This window comes from Chironomus tepperi, unplaced genomic scaffold (assembly GCF_022539635.2).
Source record: "Chironomus tepperi strain 1889 unplaced genomic scaffold, CSIRO-AGI_Ctep_v1 contig_440, whole genome shotgun sequence".
Taxonomy (NCBI): domain Eukaryota; kingdom Metazoa; phylum Arthropoda; class Insecta; order Diptera; family Chironomidae; genus Chironomus; species Chironomus tepperi.
In genome coordinates this window covers 29,565-52,764 of record NW_027226562.1, presented here as the reverse complement: position 1 = coordinate 52,764, position 23,200 = coordinate 29,565, and the positions used below count along the sequence as shown (strand labels likewise).

Sequence of the window (23,200 nt, the reverse complement as noted above, 5' to 3'; positions counted from 1 at the left end):
AATAAAGTATAACAATTATAGCTGAAATAATAATCAAAGCCTTTCATTTCAAAAATTGCTTAAGCCTTAATTCTTTTATATACAACAATTTAATTCCATAATTATGGAAATCAATGACAATGACATTGTGATTTCTGGGGTATCAGGAAGGTTTCCAAGCTCAAAAAACTTAAGAGAATTCGAGTACAATTTATACAATAAAGTCGACATGATTACTGAAGATGAAAGCCGATGGAAGCATTATCTTAAAGAAGTTCCTCGACGTTTTGGGAAAATTCATAATTTAGAAAAGTTTGATGCTTCATTCTTCTCCACCTTGAACAAACATGCTGATTGGACTGATCCTCAAATGAGAATTTTACTTGAACATGCTTATGAGTCGATTTTGGATGCTGGAGTGTCACCTCAATCATTAATCGGAAGTAAAACTGGAGTATTCATTGGTTGGAGTATGTCAGATGCCAGAGATGCTTTCCTTCATCGAATACCACCGAAAGATGGATACGGTATTTTAGGGTAAACAAAACTGATAAGGCACAATACGTAATTTACAGCTAAATAAAATTTTTTTCATTTATGGTATAGGAGTGCTGGCTTTTGTTACGCTAATCGAATTTCTTATGTTCTTGGCTTGTGTGGGCCATCAATTACAATCGATACAGCATGCTCAAGTTCTGCATATGCACTTGATACCGCATATCGATATATAGAATCAGGTAGAGTTTTTCCACTATTTTTATGACTCATTTACTGAAATCCTTTAAACAGGTGTTTGTGATTCTGCACTTGTTGGAGGCTCTCAAATAATCTTAAATTGCGGATCGACACTTGAATATACAAAACTAGGAATTCTATCAAAAGACGGCATCTCTCGACCATTTGATGAAGAAGCAAGTGGCTTCACTCGATCTGAATCGATTTGTATCATGTTTCTGCAGAAACGCAAAGATTCGAAGCGTATATATACAAATGTTGTGTACAGTAGTTCCAATAATGATGGCTTCAAAAAGGAAGGAGCTTCATTTCCATCGAAAATCATGCAGCAACAACTGATTGAAAATTTCTATCAAACCATCAAGCTAGATCCTGCAAATGTTAATTTTGTTGAAGCACATGCAACTGGAACTAAACTTGGTGATCCTGAAGAGCTTGCTGCTATTGATGAAGTTTTTGCCAAACGAACTGGAAGATCCAAAACTTTAACGATCGGAAGTGTGAAGTCAAATATGGGACATGCAGAAGCGGCATCAGGAATGGCATCGATGGCAAAAATTATTTTGTCGTTTGAAAATCAGCAATTTCCACCAAATATCAACTTAAAATCACCTCGATCTGATGTTGCTGCATTTTCTGAAGGTCGAATTAAAGTAGCAACGGAAGTTGAGAACCTTGACAGTGAATTTATTGCAATGAATTCTTTCGGTCTTGGAGGTGGCAATGCACATTCTTTATTTAGAGGAAATCCAAAAGTCAAGTCAAATTCTGGTGTTCCTGATGATGATCTAGGAAGAATGTTGTTGTGGTCAGGCAGAATAGAAGCTGCAATAAATGCAATTTTTGATGACATCACTCAACGTCCACTTGATGCTGAACACATTGCACTTCTTCAAAATTCTCAAATACAGACAACAAGTGCCAATACTTATCGTGGATATGGAATGTTCGTTAATGACAAAACAGAAGGCAAAGCAGTTTGTGTGAAGCAAAATATTCAATATTTCAATGGATCACGACGTCCAGTTGTGTTTGTATACAGTGGCATCGGAAGTCAATGGCTTGAAATGGGAAGAGACTTGATGAAAATTCCACTGTTTGCACAATCAATTGAGAAATGTCATGACATATTGATGAATAAAGGAATCGACTTGAAGAACATCATAACATCAAGTGACGAGGACACATTCAGTAATGTCTTGCATTCATATGTTGGAATTGTTGCAATTGAAATTGCACTCACTGACATTCTTAAAGCATTGAATATTGTTCCTGGTTATATTATTGGACATTCAGTTGGAGAACTTGGTTGTGCCTATGCTGACAAATGTTTCACAGCTGAAGAGACAATATTGGCAGCTTATGCTCGTGGTAAAGCTTGTTGTGAGACGGATCATATTCGAGGTGCAATGGCTGCAGTTGGAATGAATCATTTAGAGTTAAAGGAAATCTTACCTGAGGATATAGACATAGCTTGCCATAATGGCGAAGACTCAAGTACAATTAGTGGACCTTTCGAGAGTGTCAATGCGTTCGTTCGAAAATTGAAGGAAGATAAAATTTTCACAAAGGAGGTTGCATGTTCGGAAATTCCACTACACAGTCGTTACATTGTTGAAATTGGTAATAAGCTAAAACATAAGTTGAAAGAAATAATCAAGGAACCGAAGCAGCGATCCAAAAAATGGCTTAGCTCATCTTTCCCAGAAGAAAGGTGGACTGAAGATGTAACAAAATTGTCATCAGCTGAGTATCACGTGGGAAATTTACTCAATCCAGTTCTCTTCCAAGAGGCCACAGTGTTGATACCCAAGAACTCTTTTTTGATCGAAGTTGCTCCTCATGGATTGATGAAATCAATTTTAATGAGAAACATAAAGGAAGGCATCTATATGAGTTTGGCACAAAGAAAATGTAAAGATGGAGTGGAAGTTTTTAAGGAAGCTCTTGGAAAGTGAGTACAGCCTTCAGATAACTTTGATACTTAATAAATTGTTTATTTCACAGGATATTCCAATCTGGAGTTGATATGGACATATCAAAGTTATATCCACCAGTCAACTTTCCAGTTTCAAGAGGAACTCCAATGATTTCACCTGTGATCAAGTGGAATCATGATGAGGATCATTTTGTTCCTTATCACGATTCCTACAATAGCTACGAAAGAAGAAACATCGTAATTAATATTAGTGATAAGCAGTATGAGTTCCTTCAAGGGCACATTGTTGACGGTCGTGTGCTGTTTCCGGCAACAGGTTGGATTTACCTCGTATGGGAAACTTACTCATACATGATTGGAATTCACTATGAAGAAGTAAAAGTCGTGTTTGAGGATGTTCATTTCTTAGAAGCTTTACCATTAATCAAGGATCAGGATGTCCTAATTACAATCTCAATTCACCGTGGAACTGGAAGATTCGAAGTAATCGAAGGAAATTCAGCAATTGCTCATGGATTTATCAAGAAAGTTGATGACATTGAAATGTCTGAAATTAAGCCTCAAAGCTTTAAGGACGAGATACTTTCACAAGAAGGCATTTACCATGAAATGCGTCTTTGTGGATTTATCTACTTTGGCCCATTCAAAGGAGTCACAGAAATGCATGAAAGTGGTCTACAAGGTAAAATTAAATGGATGAATAATTGGACAACATTCCTAGATACAGTAACACATTTCAATAACAAAAGAGCACTGCTGATGAAGGAAATGGGATTGCCGACAAGAATTCGAAAATTTGTGATTGATCCAATATTGCATTATAAAATGGTCGATGAGAAAGTTAAGGAAATGAAGGAAAACGATAGCACTGACATAATATTCGACGTAGCAGTCTGTCCATATCGTGAAATTGTCAGAGCCGGTGGCATTGAGCTTCATGGAAAAACCGTTCAAGTTGTTAACAGAAGAAGGACAAATCAGCCAACACTAGAAGTTAGCAAATTCGTTCCATATTTCTCAGAGGAGAAAATGACATTGGATTGTGCTGCAAAGCTTATTGTACAAATGATTGCTGAGAATTCATCACAAACTAGATTTTCAATATTAGAGATTAGTGATAGCAAATATGATGAAAATAAACTACTAAGTGAGCACCTGCAGAAGGCAGTTAGTGAAATGCCACAAGTCACGGCTGATATAACATTGGTCACTTCCAGAAGTAACCTTTATCTCAAAGGAGTCAATATAAGCACTGAAGAACTGTCGTCATTTAGAGGAGTCGATCTGCTGATCAAAAACAAATTTATTGGAGATATAAAGGCATTAGATGAGATTAAGTCAATCATGAATAATAATGGCTGTATTGTCTCAAGAGAAGATAAAGATTATTCGAATGACTTTCTTGAAGACTTCAGGATTATTGCTAAAATTCACACATCTGATGAAATACTCCACATTATAAGGCTTAAGGAAGACATAATAGTGCCAAACAACTTTGAAGTAATCGAAATAACTCCAAATGTCGAGGATTGGCTTGAAGCCCTCAAAAATTCACTCAAAAAATCCCAAACAATTTTAATTGCTTACAACAAGAAGCCATCTGGAATTTTAGGATTCTTTAAGTGCCTTAGACTAGAATTTCTGGATAAACTAAAATGTTTCTTCATCATCGACACATGGAATGCTCCTAAAGCTTTTGATATCAACCACAAATTCTACAAAGAGCAACTAGGTCTCAACCATGCAGTTAACGTCTTTAATGATGGAAAATGGGGAAGCTACAGATATTTTAATATTCCAAACATTATGGAACTGTCACCTAAATCATCACATTATTATGCAAACTGTCTCATTAGGGGAGATTTATCAACATTATCATGGCTACAAGGACCACTTAACACAGAGAATCCTGATGTTAATTTGGTAAAAATTCAATATTCCTCACTCAATTTCAAGGATGTAATGTTAGCACTTGGTCGAATAAGTGAAACGACTAAAGAAGCAGTAGCACGTGAAAGCTTTATGGGATTCGAATTCTCAGGAATTAGAAGAAATGGTGAAAGAGTGATGGGAATTGGAGTCAATGCTGGTGCTTTAGCTACTCATTATGATGCAAACAAAGCAATTTTGTGGAAAGTGCCCGATTCATGGACATTGGAAGAAGCAGCAACAGTTCCACTTGTTTATTTCACAGTCTATTTTGCATTCTTCAACACAACAACAATTAAAGCTGGAAAGAAGATCTTGATTCATTCTGGAAGTGGTGGAGTTGGACAAGCTGCAATTGAAGTTGCATTTGCATATGGACTAGAAGTCTTTACAACTGTCAGCACTGAAGAAAAGAAGAATTTCCTGCTGAAAAGATTTCCAAAGCTGAAACCTGAAAATATTGGAAATTCACGAAATACAACTTTTGAGAAAATGGTTCTTGAAAATACAGCAGGCAAAGGTGTTGACTATGTCCTGAACTCATTGTCTGGTGACAAACTGAAGGCATCAATTCGCTGTCTAGGAATTGATGGAGTATTTCTAGAAATTGGAAAGTATGACATTCAAATGGGAACAAACCTTGACATGAGATTTTTGAGCAAGAGAATCACAATTAAGGCAGTCATTTTCGATGATCTAGATGCAGATTCTGATGATATGCAGGTAATTTTACATCAATATTACTTGTTCTTCTATTTTACCTACTTATCATATTCCTAGTTTGTGTATAATCTTGTTGAAAAAGACATTAAGTCTGGAATCATCAAACCATTGAATTCAACAGTTTTTGATGCAAACAAAATTGAAGATGCATTCAGATTCATGGCCAATGGAAAGCACATTGGAAAAGTTCTCCTAAAAATTAGGCAATCTGAACACGATGAAAGTTCATTGCCCTTAAGTGTTTCTAATCGTTTCTATTGCGACGCCAATGAGTCTGTCATAATTGTTGGTGGTCTTGGAGGTTTTGGAATTGAACTGTCGGGATGGCTGATATCCAGAGAATGTACAAAGCTTGTTCTGAACTCAAGTCATGGAGTCAGGAATTCACATCAGGCTTTGAAACTTAAGTAAGTTAGAATTTTTAGATTATTTTTAGTTTTTTATTAATAATTTCTCATCTTTAAGGCTCTGGAAATCATATGGAGTAAATTTGATAGTTTCCACATCAGATATCACTACACAAGGTGGATGTTATGAATTATTCCAACAAGCTTTATCTCTTGGCCCTCTTTGTGCCATTTTTAATCTTGCTGGAGTTTTAAGAGACGGCATCTTCGAAAATTTAACTGAGAAAATGTTTCATGAAGCTATGGCACCGAAAGCACTTGGAACTAAATATTTGGACAAAGTATCCAGAGTTGTATGTCCAACTCTCAAACAATTTGTTGTATTTTCAAGTGTTGCATGTGGTCGTGGTAATGCTGGTCAAAGTAATTACGGCATGGCGAATTCAGTCATGGAAAGGATAATAGAGGATAGACATCGTGATGGATTGCCAGGAAAAGCTATTCAATGGGGTGCCATTGGTGATGTTGGAATGCTTGCTGACTTCCAGTTGGCCAATATGAATAAAGACGTTGGCGGGACTCTTCTGCAGTCAATTTATTCATGTTTGGAAGTTCTGGATGTTCTACTCACAGTAGAAGACCCAATAGTGTCTAGCATGATTGTTGCTGATAAGAAATCAAATGACACAAAGAAGCGCAATATCATTGACATGATTTTAAAGATCATGGGAATCCGAGACAGAAAGTCAGTGTCAATGGACTCGACACTGACACAGTTAGGCATAGACTCATTGACGGGAGTTGAAATACAGCAAATAATTGAGCGTGAATTTGAACTTTCTTTGACATCTCAGGAACTACGTTCCTTATCACTTAATCAGCTGGAAAAGCGTGTTTCAACAAAGGGTTCGAAAACATTGCAGGAAAATTCAGTTCCTGCTAATATTGATGATGAAATAAGTTCAGCAGACAAGGCCAAATGGATGTCAATTTTGATGGAGGATGTGATTGATGTAAATACTGTCAACTTGGTCACATCAGAGACTATTGTAAAGGCAAATGATTCTCAAAATTCAAAGACAAAAATTTTGATAATTCCTGGACTTAATGGATATGCTTCAAAAGTTTATCGCGATATTGCTAAGGAAATGGATTGTGCAGCATATATTTTGCAGCTCGTTAATACAAGTGAGTGTAAGGACATTGCTGAGATTATAGACTTCATAGCACATGATGTCCTCAATCTTTACTCTGATGCTAATAATTTCATACTCATTGGACATTCATTTGGTGCTTTATTGACTTTAAAAATCGCGAGCTTACTTGAACAAAATGGAAAGTCAGGACAAATTATTCAACTTGATGGATCGCCTGAATTTTGTAGTAAATTTGCGTCTCAGAGCTTCCATGAGGAGAATTTTACAGACGTCAGGAACTACACATCAATGATACTTTTTAAGTTTTATCAGAAATATGTAGATGCAAAGGTGTCAAAATCAGCATTTGAAAGTCATAAAAGCTGGGAAGGAAGATTTAAGGAAATGATATCAGCATCTAAAGATAAAATACCTGTAACATATGAAGTATTGATGAACTATGTGTCATCATCGTATGTCAATCGACAAAAAATTGCACTTGAAGCTAAAAATGAAGATTTTCCTGTTTTGGAAACAACTAAAATTTCTCTAATCAAGCCAACTAAATCTTCCGTCAAAGGACTTCCAAATGATTATGGACTGTCCAATTTCTCAGCAGAAGAGGTTTTTGTAAAGCTTATTTCTGGTGATCATGTAACAATTCTCGAAAATCCAGAATTAGCACTTTTTATTAAGCAAGTGGTAATTAATTGGAGTAGATAGATGCTAATTATGAAAACTAAATAGATAAATCTTAGAAAATTTAGTAGTATTTACAAAGCACATGGCACATGTAGAAATGGCCAAAAATTCAGTGTCAGGCCGAGGTGAGTCAAGTCTGAGGTCAGATTTTGTAAAAATCATTCTCAAGCCAGACTCAAATTAACTTGACACAATATTTCCTGCCATTTTTCGTCTCGTGTTATTCGGGTATTCCAAACAGACATAACTTAAACAAACTCTAAGGAGACCAGGCTGTAATTGGTCGAACTTATGTCTTGTTATAAATTTGAAATTTCAAAGAAAGTTAAACAAATCTGTTAATTTTGGACAGATTTCTACAAATGTCAAGTGTTTAACAAGACATAAGGTCGACCAATTACAGCCTGACTTGTTCCACTTGGGTATTATTCTTAGTATTATAAAATTATATGGCTAATCGTGTTCATGAGGATACTCATAGGGATGATCATGACCCGATCGGCTAATATTTTAATATTCCCACCACGGCTACAAGGTGGCAGTTTACTTAGAACCAAGTGACTGCTACATAGTTGGCATTTTTAATTGTTTTTGCCAATGACTTGCCACTTTCATTAATAATGAACAGAATTTTTGTTACCCTCCTGCCACTTGGTTCTCAGTACGATAATAACAACTATTCAACATGTGCTGATCGGGTGAGCTTCATAATTTAGAGTATAAAACTAAAGATACTAAAATAAAATCATCAAATTTCCCGTCAAACTTTTTCTAGAAAATTTAAAATTTTCAACAATTTTTTTTAATTTTTTTATAGTTTTTTTATTTCACTTTCTTATTATTGTTACACACTGATAAAATTACTCTTTTGAACATTAATATTTCATTATAATTATTATGGTTTTTTATTCTTTTGTTCTGTAAATATTATGTCTATTTCATATTCAATTTGTGTCTTTCAAATATGCAAGTAAATGTTACGAAAAACAAAAATTTAAATGACGATTTTTTGTAAGCTTCGTAGTGCTTTGAGTGTTGCTGGATTGTATGTTTGTTTGTTTGTTTTTTTTGGTAATGTCTAGAATCTTATATTTCATCATTCAAGGTATAGAAGTACAAAAATATGATTTATAAAAATATTTAATGAATTTAAAAAGTTGAGAGACCCTAACAGGCAAATGAACTGCTTTTAGGTACCGTAATGGTCATTCTGTACCATAAAAGCATGCTCATTGCCTGTTAAGGAGAATATATGAAATGAAATTAAACAAACTTTAAAAAAGAAGCAATTAAAGCATTTATCAAAAATTTTGGGGAAATAGATGCGAAGCATATGAGATTCATGAGTGCATTTGAAGGCAGCAATATTGCAAAAAAGGCACACACATTAATTTTATACTTCTTAATCTCTAAATGTGAAGACAACATCAACAAGGAAGAGAATTCCGTTGACAATGGACAATGAACCCTTTGTGATTCCAAGATTCTTTCGGTCACTTGATGCCCATCCAATAACTTTACCGCCAACTGAATCGTTCCAGAATTGAATGATTAAGACACCTGATGTGATGAACATGGCACATCCAACCAATGAGAAGAAGAGATCTGAAAAAAAAATTTGGAAATTTTTAGTATTTTTATACCTGAGCGTTTTATACAGCCTTAAAAATGAGTCGGAATCAGCTGTTAAAGGCACATCAGGGCAACTTCGCGTCTTGGTAATACGGCGATGTGCCGGTACCTAGCGGACCCTAACAGGCAAAGAGCAAGAATTCATGGTACAGAAAGTTCACTACGGTACCTAAAATGCGGTCTCTTTGCCTGTCGTTGCCTGATTATGCTGTTCAGTATGATTCCAGACTCAATTTTCATTCAACTTACCAATTCTCTTGTTGATTGGTGTGTTCATCATATATCCAGCAAACAAACCGATCAAAATAATCGAAAATCCAACAAAGGTTCCATTAATAAGCATAATGGTATGTAAATCAGAACTTTCGCCCATGGAATTGTAGTGCAAGCCCACACATGATAATGTTACCAACTAAAAATAGAGAAAATATAAATTAAATGGTCATCTCAAGATCATATTGTTGATGAATAGCATTCTTAATTGACTTAAATTTTTGCGTTGGCTGAAAATATGGATCCAAATTAGATAGTGAGGTCCGGCTAATCATGAATAATTTGTTTAATTTAGTTAACAAATTTATGATTTTTTTGAGTGACTGGAAATTCTTTTCGCAGCTAAAACGGAAGGCATTAAGCAATTTCGTAAACATTTATAAAGGAAATGGCAATTTTACTTAACGGCTTTTTAAAATTCAAATGTTTTTGCTCTCAAACATTTGATTGGTTTTCTGTTTCTGATCATTACTCACTGAAAGCAATTCTTTACATTTTCATCACGCATTCAAACATTCATCAGCTTCAAGTTCAATATTTATTAACATATTAAGTATGTGAAAATTAAATGTTATTAATTTTTGACACAGAGATGCAGAATGAAGTTCTTTAAGGACCGTGCTTCTGGTTTGGAGATTTGCTAAGATTAATTGAAGATCTTTAGTATTGTGCTTCTTAAAATATGCTTGTAAGTTTGTCGTAAAAATAAAAGTTTAAATCTTTTAAGATTCAGCCAGGAATTTAAAAGCTCTAGAAGCCTTAGCTTTAACTGCCAAATACAAAATATCCCTTCAAATACCCCTATGCACTGATATAAGTATCATATACTTTTCCTTCCATATAAACTTCTGCATTGATGCCCAATTCAAACCCTTTCTTGAGTTGATTCCTTTTCGAAATAATCATCAGCATTAGTGTCCTCCCCGCATTAAATCCCCTTCCAAATACCCATCTTTACTAATCTGCATCTGATCTGACCCTTCCAATTAAAATCCATTTTTTTTTCAAAGCAGCTTTAACAAATTTAATTAAAAATATTCAAATTCAGTTTATTGTTTATGAACCTTCAAAACAGGGATTGAAGTCGACTTGATCGATAAAAAATAACGGTTAAAATTTGAAAAAAAAATTACCGAAAAATTTATCGATCAAAAATATTCGTTGAAAATTTTTTCGACAAATTTTTCATCAACAATCCAAGTTGAAAATTTGTCGATTAAAATTTACATGAAAAATTTATTGATCGACAAAGAATTTACTGAAAATTTTTCAACTGTATGAACATGAAATGGAGAATTTTACAAGGCTACATCTTTTTTGGAGTAGTTTTTTGGCTTTAGTTGATATATAAATTAAATACAGCCCAACAGATATCCCAAAATGGCAGAATTTCTGCACAAAATCACTTTTATATTGATAAGGTCTTGTATTATTCAATTAATTATGCTTACTTAGCCTGTTTTATTCCATCTTCAGCCTTTAGTTACAGTAAAAATTCTCCGAATCAGCAAATTTTCCCTTTTTCCATAAAATTCTAATTAATTTCATGTTTTCCTTATTACTTCTCAATTGTCTCCATTAATATTGTTCCATTAAGGTTTCTGAGTCTTCTTTTATGTCCAAATTAACTAAACTTTTTATTTAATTTAATTAAAATAATTTTTTCGTAAAAAATTGTAAACAAAGAAATTTTTCTGTAGGGTAAAAAATATAATTTCTTGCGCAAAATGCAGTTGAAATTTTTAAATGCTCATAACTTTTGAACGGAAGCATTAATTTTACCAAACAATGTTTTAAAAAATACGAATTCAGTGAATTTTCAGATTCAGTGAAAAAATATTTTTAGGATGCTCCATTGCTTCAAAAATCGATCATTTATACTGTATATAATTTCTTGCGCAAAAAATATAATTTCTTGCGCAAAAAAATATAATTTCTTGCGCAATTTTGGACAAGTAGGCGATTGATTTTGACAACACAAAACTTGAATTTTCGGACGATTTACCCTTCTTTCTGACGTTGTTTTGCTTCCAAATGGTTTGAGGATGCTTCTTGATTATTTTAAAAATATTTCAGAGGTTGTAAACGCGAAAAAATTACCAAAACAAAATTTTCAAATTTTCGTGTGTAATTTTGGACAAGTAGGCTAACACAAAAAAATTTTGTTGTGATCATTTTTTCGCATTTTCAATTTCAGAAATATTTTAAAATGATCAAGAAGCATACTCAAACCGTTTGGAAGGAAGACAACGTCGTAAAGGAGGGTAATTAATCAAAAAATTGATATTTTGTGTCGTCAAAATTAATCGCCTACTTGTCCAAATTTGCGCAAGAAATTATATTCTTTTGCGCAAGAAATTATATTCAGTATAAATGATCGATTTTTGAAGCAACGGAGCATACTAAAAATATTTCTCTTACGGAATATGAAAATTCACTGAATTCGAATTTTTTTTAACCGATTTTGGTGTCAGCAGAGTTTATTGTTTAGAAGATATAAAGATTTAAAATTGTCACTGCAGAAAAATAATTATTTTTTCTGGAAATTTGTTCGCGCAAGAAATTATATAACGCAAGAAATTATATTTTTTACCCTAAAAAATAAATTTTTCGATAAAAAAAAATGTTTCGATAAATTTATCGATAAATTTTTACGATAAATTTTTTATCGATTTTTGATCGACAAATTTTTCATTGAATTTTTTTAATCGATCAAGAAATTTATTGAAAAAATGTGATCAACTTCAACCCCTGCTTCAAAACTACAATTCTCTGCCATTAAAATTCCATTTTAACATTCTACCAAATTGGAATAAATAAACTATATACTTCACACATTGGGCGAGGTCTTGCCTCTTTTTCGATGACACCACATATCATGATGTGAAATTTATTGTGAATAATTAATCACCACACAAAGTAGAATTAAGTCTATTAATAAAACTTAAATAATGATCTCATTCTTGTTGATTTTATATTTTGCGTCCTCGAGTGCCTTTATAGAATGAATATTGTGTGTTTTCGTAAGCTTCAATGTGCGATGACTCAATCTCAATTGTATTTGTAGCCACGATGGCCTATAAAATCGCATAAAATTTCCTCATTTTTATACCTGAAGAATAGACTGTTTTTTCAATGAACTTCTTCTTCCGTACACACAAAAAATATAGTTTTGATCGAAAGCAAAAGTTCCATGCACTTTTATGATTCCATTGCCATATAAAGACGGCATTCAATTATCGGAATTAATTGTTTGATTGGCCTTTTTCGAGATGCGATATTCTCACAAAAATGATTAATTGTTTGTAATATACGATGCCGGCAGCAAAAAAAGTGACGACTTCATCCTTGCCGTATATGAGTTCGTGACGAAAACATTAAATTAAAATTTTTTGTTAAGTGTTAAGTTCATTCATAAAAATAAGCATGGGAATTTTTGCGAATGCACATGGATCATGGAATATTGGAAGCGGATATTTGTCAAATAATGAATTAATCACATAAAAAAATTCTCACATCTGTTGGGAATTAATGAAATTTGAGTCAATGTATCGTTAATCATTAACAGAACTGAATGCATGCAAAAAATTAATAATCAAAATATTGACGCTGCTTTGTCTCGGTCGGAACATATTTAAATGATGTCATCAAGATGACGAGGTGGCACCAAGTGGTACTTTAAGTTTATCTGAACGAACAAGGAGCATGTTCATGAGAATACTCACAAAATGGAGTATACTTGTTTCTATTGATTGACTTTAGCCGCTATCTGGATGGTAAAAGAGCTCAAGGACTACAAAAGAACTCTTTGAAGGAAGTTGTCGATTGAGGTAGTGTTGCACCTGGAATTGAAAATTGGCAAATGTACGCCAGCGATAGAGCCATTGCTAGGTAACACCTGAGGGAAGTCATGGATCACAATTGATCTGTTTAACCAGCCAAGAGTGATTATAGCCGAATATTGAGATGAAATCATTCATTTAGGTTAATATGCTCATTGTCTGTTAGGGAAAGTAGCAGTTAATTGACAAATTTGATTATTTTTATCAAGTAGCTCTCGATGATGTAGCTCTCAAGTGCTTTTTAGATATTAATTGATTCAATCCAAACCACTTAGGTGTTGAGTAACCAAAGCCACTGATTAGTGCAGTGGTGGGCAACCTTTTATCTTTCGTGGCACACCTGGGTTGTATGCCTCGATCGAAACCGCATATGGCATACATTTGATGTCGTGATTTCACATTTTTGGAGACACAGAAGTTGCCCACGACTGAATCACTATCAGCAAATTCATTATCAATTGCACCAATCAACCAAATATGCTACTCAGTTATGATAAAGACTATTACTTATCACTACCCATTTTTTTATTTATCAGTGATTCATTGCGACTGTAATGCACTTTCACCCAGGCTAATAATTATTGTATTGATTATTCATGGTAACAAATAGAAAGCAATTAAATTTATTATTCACAACATCAATACTGACATTTTATTCCATTGTCAGTGCTTTTTGCAATAAATACTGCAAGTTTACATGTTTTTTGAATTTAATATAAGTAAGCAGAAATTTCAGTGTCGCTGATAAATGAAAAAACATAGATTTAATATTTTCTGAATGCTTTGTTTTGGTACAGTAATGAAAATTAGGCATAAAAAAGAGTGTATAGTGGGTTAGTGACTGGACTTAAGTGACATATCATTTTAGAATTCATCATAATTAAAGTTTATCTAAATTCATAATTTTTTCAGTTATGGGGACGTTCGAAAATTACGTAACAGTTGGATATAGTGTTTTGAACCCCTCCGCCTGTCCTTTCCATACTATAACGTTTTGTAACAAATAGACACACCAAAATGTACACCAATTAACGGCAATTAGCCAAATTTTAAACTCTCCTCCTCCCTAAACGTTAAATCCTCAGAAATATTCCCTAATCTGACAATTCACATATTTTGATTCATTCATTGTATTAAAAATATACATTACTGCTGTTCAAATATGTAATATCATTTAGCAAAAAATGACATCATTTCTCATTATATTCAATTCATTTATTTGCTTTATAATTCCTTAAAATAAACTACGTCTGATGATTAATGCAAAAATTTGAGATGAATATAGATGGATGGAATGTATTTTACCTAAAAAGTGTTTATATGTAGCCATAACATAGAACACATTTGTAGATTAATCAGGGGATTAGTCAATAGTTTTTGGATATGGAACGCAAGAATTTTGGATAAGGGAGGTTGGGTTTGGAGCCAAGAAATTGATGAGTCTTGTCTAAAATCGAGGGATTTAACACTAATCTCCTGGATACTCCTATCATATTCATCAATATGTTTTATATGATGACAGAGACAATATTGCATTTGATATTGGAACTAAGCAAGCGGAAGCCAGCAATAGAGCCTGTTTCAGGAAGCATCTGAGACAATTAACACAAGAAAATATGAATTTGAAATTAATTTGATTTAATAATTATTTTGATTCAAGGACCTAGGCACTTGAGGCAAGAAGGAACTATATTTATAAAGAACAATACAACTCCAACCTTCTCACTTAATTTATGTATGTTTTGATAAATAATAAGCTTATGATTTCAAGAATCTTCAACAAAAACATGACAAAAAAAATCTCTTTCGAGAATGTCAATGTCAAGGTACATGCTTCCGAAATACGCGTTTTTTAACATCTCTACAGCCAATGAAAATTACTATAATTGTGTTAATTCATTCAGTTTTAAGTATTGTATAAACAGTTAAAAATACTACGCCGCTAAAATCACACAAACATTTTTGTGTGAAGTAGAATACCTTTTGGCGGAATATGAGTCATGCGGCAGTATAACATCATCTTGAAATGCTACTAGGAATTACATTAAAAATACGATTATATTTCCGAATGTTTTGGTGACAAATTGTTGTAGAATTTTGAGCGTGAAAAATGATTGTGGGTTTTGTTGGGCTTGACTCTACCGAGCGGCGCAAATAATGAAGGCTTCGTCACGTGTGCCTCATCTGTGTGACATCCATATGGCTGCCAAATAAGGGCGGCTTTGATTTTGGGTTGATAAAGTAGCTTTGATGAAGCCTTGAAAGCTCTAAGAAGGAGTATGCTTCATTTATGTCGCTCGGAGTATTTTAGACAAATGAAAGTATTTTATTACCACGGTCAGGCACCAACGCGTCTGAATTGATTAATTGTCTGGACAAACACTAACAAGCCAAAATAAATTAAACGATCAAAAAATATTAATTCCATTTTTCAAAATTGTTTAATTTCCTAGTTGATTTATTTCAAAAGGTCTACAATAATTGATCGATAATGTGTAAATAGTCTCAAACTATTCAGTAAACAAAATAACAAGCCTGTGAATCATTTAATAGCAATTATTTACAGCCTTTAAAAATTATCTCAATTTACTTCAATTATTTCCGCTAAATTCCACAATTTTAAGTGCAATGTTATCACACAAGTCAGTGTATTTTTCGCAAAAATCATCATGATTTTATTTTAAGCTCATGACAGCCAATGCAGTGTGATAACAACCAGTTATATTGAATGAAAAGTGTTTCAAATTATAACATGCATTTCGTATGAATATGAAATCATCATCTTGTTCTAAAAATAGAGTTGAAGATGCTTGTTGATCTGCTAGACACAGATTGCTTAAACATGCATGACACTATTTTGATTAAATTATTTCTCTAGATTAATTGAGCAGTTGTGGGGACAAACTATAAAATTTTATTTTTAAAGACTGGAAGTAAGGGTCAGACACTGTCACATAAATTATAAATTGGTTGACTTCTTTCAATTTTCATTACTTTCAATCTGGTTTGAAACCCGATCAGTACTAATTTTTCATGTCAGTCAAGTGACCGTCAAATGGAGTCCAATTTGCAGTTTTCATGTTAATTGCCATAAAAATCATCACTTGGTCGCCACTTGGCAGCCCTAAAAAATCTGTTCCGTTCTAGCAAAATCTCAAGCATCGTAAATAATCAAAATTTTTACGATATAATTAAAAGTATGAGTTGCTTGATAAGCGTGGAGTCGATTTTAGTGCATTACAAACAATTCAGATAATTAACAATTCAAAATAGAATTTTGTTCACATATGAAATATACAGCCATAATCTATACATCGCAATGTGCATTCCATATCTAGAATTTTTCTAATTTCGTTGCTATGGCAGTGATGCAATCGCGGCAACCTGTTTTGCATAGCACACTGAAGAATGGATTATGAGGGGATTTGATCTTCAAAAACATCCTGAAGGAATATTCCTGTTTGGAACGTGACGGAAATATATCTAGAGCAGATGTGTGCCGAAGTAGAATAATGCTGCTCACTGTAGCTCATATTTTGCAACAAGGAATGCAATAAAAAATGCAGCACACGTGCATTCTTACAAATTAAACCATTCTAAATAATTCCATCATTGGCAGCTATTTCAATATTTATAATCATGTAATTCCAAGATTCAACCCATTCATTCCCATAAATTTACAATTCTTCCCAGTCCACACCACATAAGCCACAATGATAGTAATGAACACAAAAATTTATGGCATCAAAAAAAAAACTCATTTCATAAAAACATTTTCTTTGTAGTCTCACGAGAATGATCGAATAGTCTTATCAGTAAAAATACTTTTTATCGTTCATATTGCTTTATTAATATGATTAAGTATGATAAGAAGTGCTGTTCAATTTGTCGACAACAACAACATCAAATGAAGAAGAAACAAATTACATTTATTGTCAATTCTTAAAATTATAGACCTTAAAGGAAGTACACGACTACGTAAAAAAAATGGAATCGAAATAAATTACTTTATGTCGTGCCTGGAATGCGATGTTCAGCAGCTTTTGTATCTAGCAAGAAGCTTTATTCATAACAATTAACACATGATGACCCAATTTACTATTTATAAAGCTATTATGCAATATTTTCCCATCAGATCTCAAACATCTGTCGACCTTGACGATCAGCAAAAATAATTTATCGCATATTTTTGAAAAGAATTCCCACCCATGTTGTGTATTCAATTCATGTTTGATATAGGGAACTGATTGTTGTACATCTTACATGCCGCACTGCCTTTTAGACAAATATTTGACAAGACATTTTTTGATGATTCTTGATAGTAAATATTATTTTTGACACAATCAATTACAAAACTGGCAATAGTGATAAAAAATATTGTTGTAATCAGTTATTTGATTATGGGAGTGATTGAAATAGACAATTTGGAAGCAATGCTGTCTGGTTTAGTGCAAATAGTTAACTAAAGAAGTGTGAACAGATGAAAAATACAGCGTATTAACCCGAGTGACACATCATCACGATGACATTGCAAAAGCTTTCATCACCACGTCTAGATGACTGACAAAAACTACTTCACAGCATTTTGAACTTCATCACAACCTATTCCGTCATCAAAATGTCGTGAAGAATGCTTTTATAGCGTCTTCGTCATGTTGTGTCACTTGAGATTCAAACTTAAATTATGCAAACCTAGTAATTAAATCTTTTGACAATGATTTGTGTCCTGATGTGCTGAGATTCGGTTGTTTTTAGATCATTCATAGATTATGATCCAGACAGCATTACTTACTATGAAAATGAGCCCAAATAAGCCATCACATATCTTTCTGGGTACCCTCATATCTTGCAATCACTAGAGTGAAGCACCATAGTGGACAGAAATGCGTTGTAACTAGTTAAAGTCAAGTCAAGGTTTTGTTAATGACCGGTTATTTGTCCACTAAAAGTAGTGATATCCTGTCGACTTCGTCATACTGCTTGTTTGATTTTCTTATTTAGTAATTCGGAGATTGTCATACAAGTAGTATCAGTAGAAATTCCCAAAACTAATTAGATATCTCATCCAAAATAACCCAAATCTGATTCATCTATTCTGAAAACTTAATAAAATTCATCTCCTTTCCATATCAACTATCCCAAACATTTCTCATGACATCCAAAAAATATTGACTAACAGAAAAGAAGTGAGTAAATAGCCAGCATTCATCATTAAATTACAGGCAACTCAAAGGTTTTTTTTTTTTTTTCAATTTTCTTTTCATTTCTATTTAAAGAACATTTTACATTTAATGTATGTATGTAAGTTCCTCACCAATTCACTAACAAACAGATATTTTTTGATAGAATCAACAAGACTTCAATTACTTTATAGAAATCGAACACAAAAAGGCGTGAAAATAATTTTGAATCATAAAGTTTTTAACATTAATTGAAAATTCAATAGGTCTAAATGGTAATTTTGTATGCGCTGTTTACCCGTCCTTTACATTTCTTTTTATTCAGGGTATCAATTTTCAGTTTCTTACTGTTTATTTTTAAGTTAACGTCCCGAATAGCACAATGTGTAGGGTACAGCTAAGTCGCCGTAATAACGGTCAGACGCAAAGTGATTCTGATGACGGTGAGACAACTGATTCCGACACAATTTTACAGCAACAAATGCAATTCACCATATTGTGCTGGTCGGGAACCAATCCAACATTTGTGTTATTTAAACTCATTTACATACACATTCTCAAAATACAGCAAAGAATGAAAGCAAAACAAAAATATCGAATGAACTACCGAAATTTTCTGAGAAACGAGAAAAAAAAGTGTTGTTGACGGCGATGATGTCAGTTTATTCGCGCCTTTTCTGAATTTATATAGTCGACACTGGTGTTTACATTTCCACCGGATGGTTAGTATTTAATAGTATAGAAAATTTGCATTAAATATAGTTTCCTTTATTGAAAGGTTTAGATCCAATTATGAATGTAAACATGAGAGGATGTAACGTAATGAGGTGTTGGGTGATGGTCATGAATGGCATGGATAAGGTATTTGAATGTTGTTGCTTTAAAGGTTGTTGGAAATGCAGAGGTTGAAGTTGATTTGAGCTTCTAATTGGGAAGTTGACTAGAGTTGACTAAACTTCATGCAAAATTCTAGTCAACTTCGAGTTTTGAGTCAACTACCGAATCTCATCCTCTAGTACCATCGACAGTCAATATCCAACCAATGACTCAATGACAAAATCCAGAAGAAAAAAGTCAATAAATTTTCAGAAGATTGCAATTTTTCAAAAGTTTTTCTTCTTAAACCACAAATCATGCTCAAAATAAACATCAGATCATATATCTCACATTTCCCAGCGATTGGATTTAAAGAACAGATATCTCAAATTATATGGAAAAGCCATAAAAAAAGGAATGGAATTGAAGTTGGATGAGAAAAAAATTGATTTTTAATTTGCAAAGCCAGACGGCTCCGCATATTCTGCATTTATATTACGATTTTCCTTATTCATTACTATTATATCTATAGTAAAAGTGAGAGTGAGAGTTTTTGTTGATGAAAATGCGATGTTAGGGACGTTAAAATATCTTTCGACGACTTTTATGCTATAAAAATACATTTAAGGGTGAATATTGTTATTGCGACGCATTAAATGAATTGCTTCGTTTAAATACACAGCACGTGTGGAAGAATTGCGTTAGTCACTTGGAAGCACACTGTTGAAGAATTGATGGATTGAAGTATTTGCGAAAATCTGTTCCGTATATTTGGCTTAGCCAAGGTCAGGCTTTATTTATTTAAAGAATTAAAATCCAGAGGAATTTTTGGAACAAAAATTTTAAATTTTTGTGGCAATAATTATGCGGAAATCTGGAGTCGATATGTCTTGTATTGATACGGTACGGTAGGACACAAGATTACTACTTTATGCTACTAAGTGCATTACTGTGGACTAGTGTAGCTTTATCAGACCCACCAAGAGACAAGAAGCATACTTGTATGGTACCTTAGGGCTATTATAGTACTATGAACGCATGTTAAAGACAGCATCAAACCTGAACAACCTCGAATCAAAATTGCATCTAATTTCAACTGTTCATATTGGTTATAATGGAATTCTTCCTTAAACAATTCAAAAAAATTGAATTTTTTGAGAATTATTTTCTAATTTCGTATCGCATGAGTATTTACACTATTGATAATGCCAATAAAATTTTATGACTGCTCATAAGGGAATAACACTTTCATTACACTGATAAAGTAATCTAAAACGTATGATTTTTAAAGAATTTATTGTAATTAGAGTTCTCAAAATCAATAGGTATTTTAATTTGATTAGAATTATTTTTTTTCTGTAAATTAAATAAATTTAAAATTATTAATTTTCCCTTATAGTCAAATAGCGTGCATAGGGACTAAGATCAAGACTTTTTAATCTCATTCTCGATCTCGATCTCGAAGATTCGTTAAATCCAAGAATACAAAAAACCCTAGCTTAGATGAATCTTAAAATTTTTTAAATCTTGGTCTTTGATATTAAACCCAAACTTGTTTTATAGAGCCTTTTTAATAAATTGCATAATGTTTAGTATGTGACATAAATCACATTAATTTTTTGTGTTTTACCAATTCTTGGTAATTCAAACGCCTTTATTTAACCTTTAAGCAAAATCTATTTTTTTATGTGTTAAAAATATTAGAAGAAATCTCGAAAACATCATACTTAAAATTAGCCGACAGCATCGACGATTCTTAGAAGCTGTAGGTAGCGGAAAAAATTACTGATACTTAATTTTCAGGGACAAAATTTAAACCTAAATTATATGAACGATTACCTTAAAAGGCTTTAAAAATCTTTGGTATACAAATTATTTATTAGAAGCTGTCAAAAGTATTAAAAAGAATTTAATCCAGGGTCAGACGATATTTTAAAAAAAAAATTTGAAATTTTTTACAATTTTTAAAATATTTTCAAATAAAATTACAGCTTTTACAATTTTTTGAGTTTAGAAAAAATTAAAAAATCTCAATTTTGGTCTTGACTTTTAAACTAATTACCTAAAGCTCCATATTAAATCCGCGTCGACTTCAAGCTCTGCACTGTATTAAACTGCGAGCTCAAAAGAAAACTACAGCTTATTTTTCAAAGAGAACATTAAAATTTAATTCCTCATCACATCCTTCACTAAACTTAATTATTTTTGCAATTGCCAATAAAATTATTTAAAAATTTTCTTCTTTGAATTTTCAAACATTTTTTAAAAAATATTTACTTTAATGTTCATAAAACCTACACAAAATATTTTCAAATAAAACCACCAACTGCACAAACTAAGTCAATTCAAAGCTATAATTATAATTATTTTTTCACTATAATTAACTTACCAATTCCAAGAACTTGATGATTGATAATCTGCTCAAACCCATTTTTGCTGAATTTTATTTGAAAATGAACAATTAAAAAATAATTTTATTTTGAAGTACAAAGACACTTGTTGTAACACAAAACTTGAGATGAAGCTTTTTCAAATGCGTCCGAACGTGTTGAATATCGAAACTCGACTGTGCATTTATTTGCGTTTGTATATAGTAAAAAACGTATAATCCAAAGCGTCTTCGACGATGATGTACACAAAGGAATATTAAATTCATTTTTATTATATAAATCGTGTAACTTGTTGCCTGTATAGGTCGTGTACTTACACAAATGCAACCCGGTGTGAGATGCCTGACAATAATAACAATATTCTACCGGCTTGATCATGATGTCATTAATTATAGTCTTATTCAACATATTTTTAAATTAACTTAATGAAATCATTTAATAGCGTCAGATGCAAAATTTAATTAAATATTGTGTGTGTATGTGGAAGGTTATGAGGTCATGAATTAAATACAGCTTACAACTTAACAATAAAATTCTGAAATCGTGACATAAGTGGAGTAAAACGAACGCGTTTGTTATTAATCTCAACGAATTCAGTTCTTCTTTGTGGCCAAAATTCTACTCCGATTTACATGATATTCTTTACTGGATAAGGCTGACTTGTTGCTGACTTGTTGCTTATTATTATTTTACAAAAAAAAATTGAAGATTACATCACACAGTAAACTATTCGACTGAATGAACATTGCTTTGTTATTTGGGGAAATATTCTATTTATCGTATGATTCTTGCGAAGCTTTTGTTGTTTCCATTGTGAGCTGTTGATGTGATATGAATTTATATTCTTTTTCGAGAATTGAGAGCTGAGTAATGAAATTTATTTTTATAAATATGAAAAATTATTGAACTATTTCCTATATGGCGTCATTGATGACTGGATGTAATTTGTGGATTATTAGGAACGTTTGGAAATTAGGTAATGCTGTAAATAATATTTTTAACAGAACTCGAAGTCGACTCGAATTTTGTATGGAGTCGAGTCAACTCAAGTCAACTTTTCCATACAAAATTCGAGTCGACTTCGAGCTCTGATTTTTAGACTTCTTAATCTCTCATTGGTCTCTTAGAACTTTGTTACAGGTTTAGGACATTTGGCCATTGAATGGACAACAGTGAGATAAGTCACAAAAATGTGGTAATATTGTTGAGAAAAGTGACAAAACTGTTGAAAAAAGACACAAAAATGTGACAAAAGTAGCAAAATAGAGGCAAAAGTGACAGACCTTGTCACCAGAGTTGTCCGTCCCCTTCAAACTCACAAGCCAAAAATTCCGCTTCATACCAAAACTGTAGACCTCATGCCACCTAAGCGTAAGGTGGCCATGGTTGGGATACAACAGCAATAACGAAAAGTACAGCAGCGTCTCGGTTAAAATACAGCAGACCAGAATGGACAAAATTACGTTACAACTGGTAATTGGCAAGTTGATGTTCAGATGATGTCTAGGGAGATGGCCATCCTACTTACGCATTACGTAATACCCGATTATTCCCATGTGACGAATTGTCCAACAATT

The 23,200-nt window shown here is 32.9% G+C and overlaps 2 protein-coding genes across 2 annotated transcripts; one reads left to right on the top strand and one right to left on the bottom strand.

Moving 5' to 3' along the window:
- The first annotated feature begins 2 nt into the window (after positions 1-2).
- Positions 3-8,276, top strand: LOC139097836 (fatty acid synthase-like). The gene is made up of 6 exons (XM_070649786.1): positions 3-516; positions 586-716; positions 769-2,668; positions 2,722-5,305; positions 5,363-5,712; positions 5,771-8,276. The coding sequence occupies exons 1-6, from the start codon at positions 104-106 to the stop codon at positions 7,509-7,511; spliced, it is 7,119 nt and encodes a 2,372-aa protein (XP_070505887.1). The 5' UTR covers positions 3-103; the 3' UTR covers positions 7,512-8,276.
- A 10-nt stretch (positions 8,277-8,286) lies between these two features.
- LOC139097837 (protein snakeskin-like) lies at positions 8,287-21,809 on the bottom strand. The gene is made up of 3 exons (XM_070649787.1): positions 21,623-21,809; positions 9,372-9,534; positions 8,287-9,095 (listed from the first exon to the last, which is right to left on the bottom strand). The coding sequence occupies exons 1-3, from the start codon at positions 21,662-21,664 to the stop codon at positions 8,893-8,895; spliced, it is 408 nt and encodes a 135-aa protein (XP_070505888.1). The 5' UTR covers positions 21,665-21,809; the 3' UTR covers positions 8,287-8,892.
- Between the last annotated feature and the right edge of the window lie 1,391 nt (positions 21,810-23,200).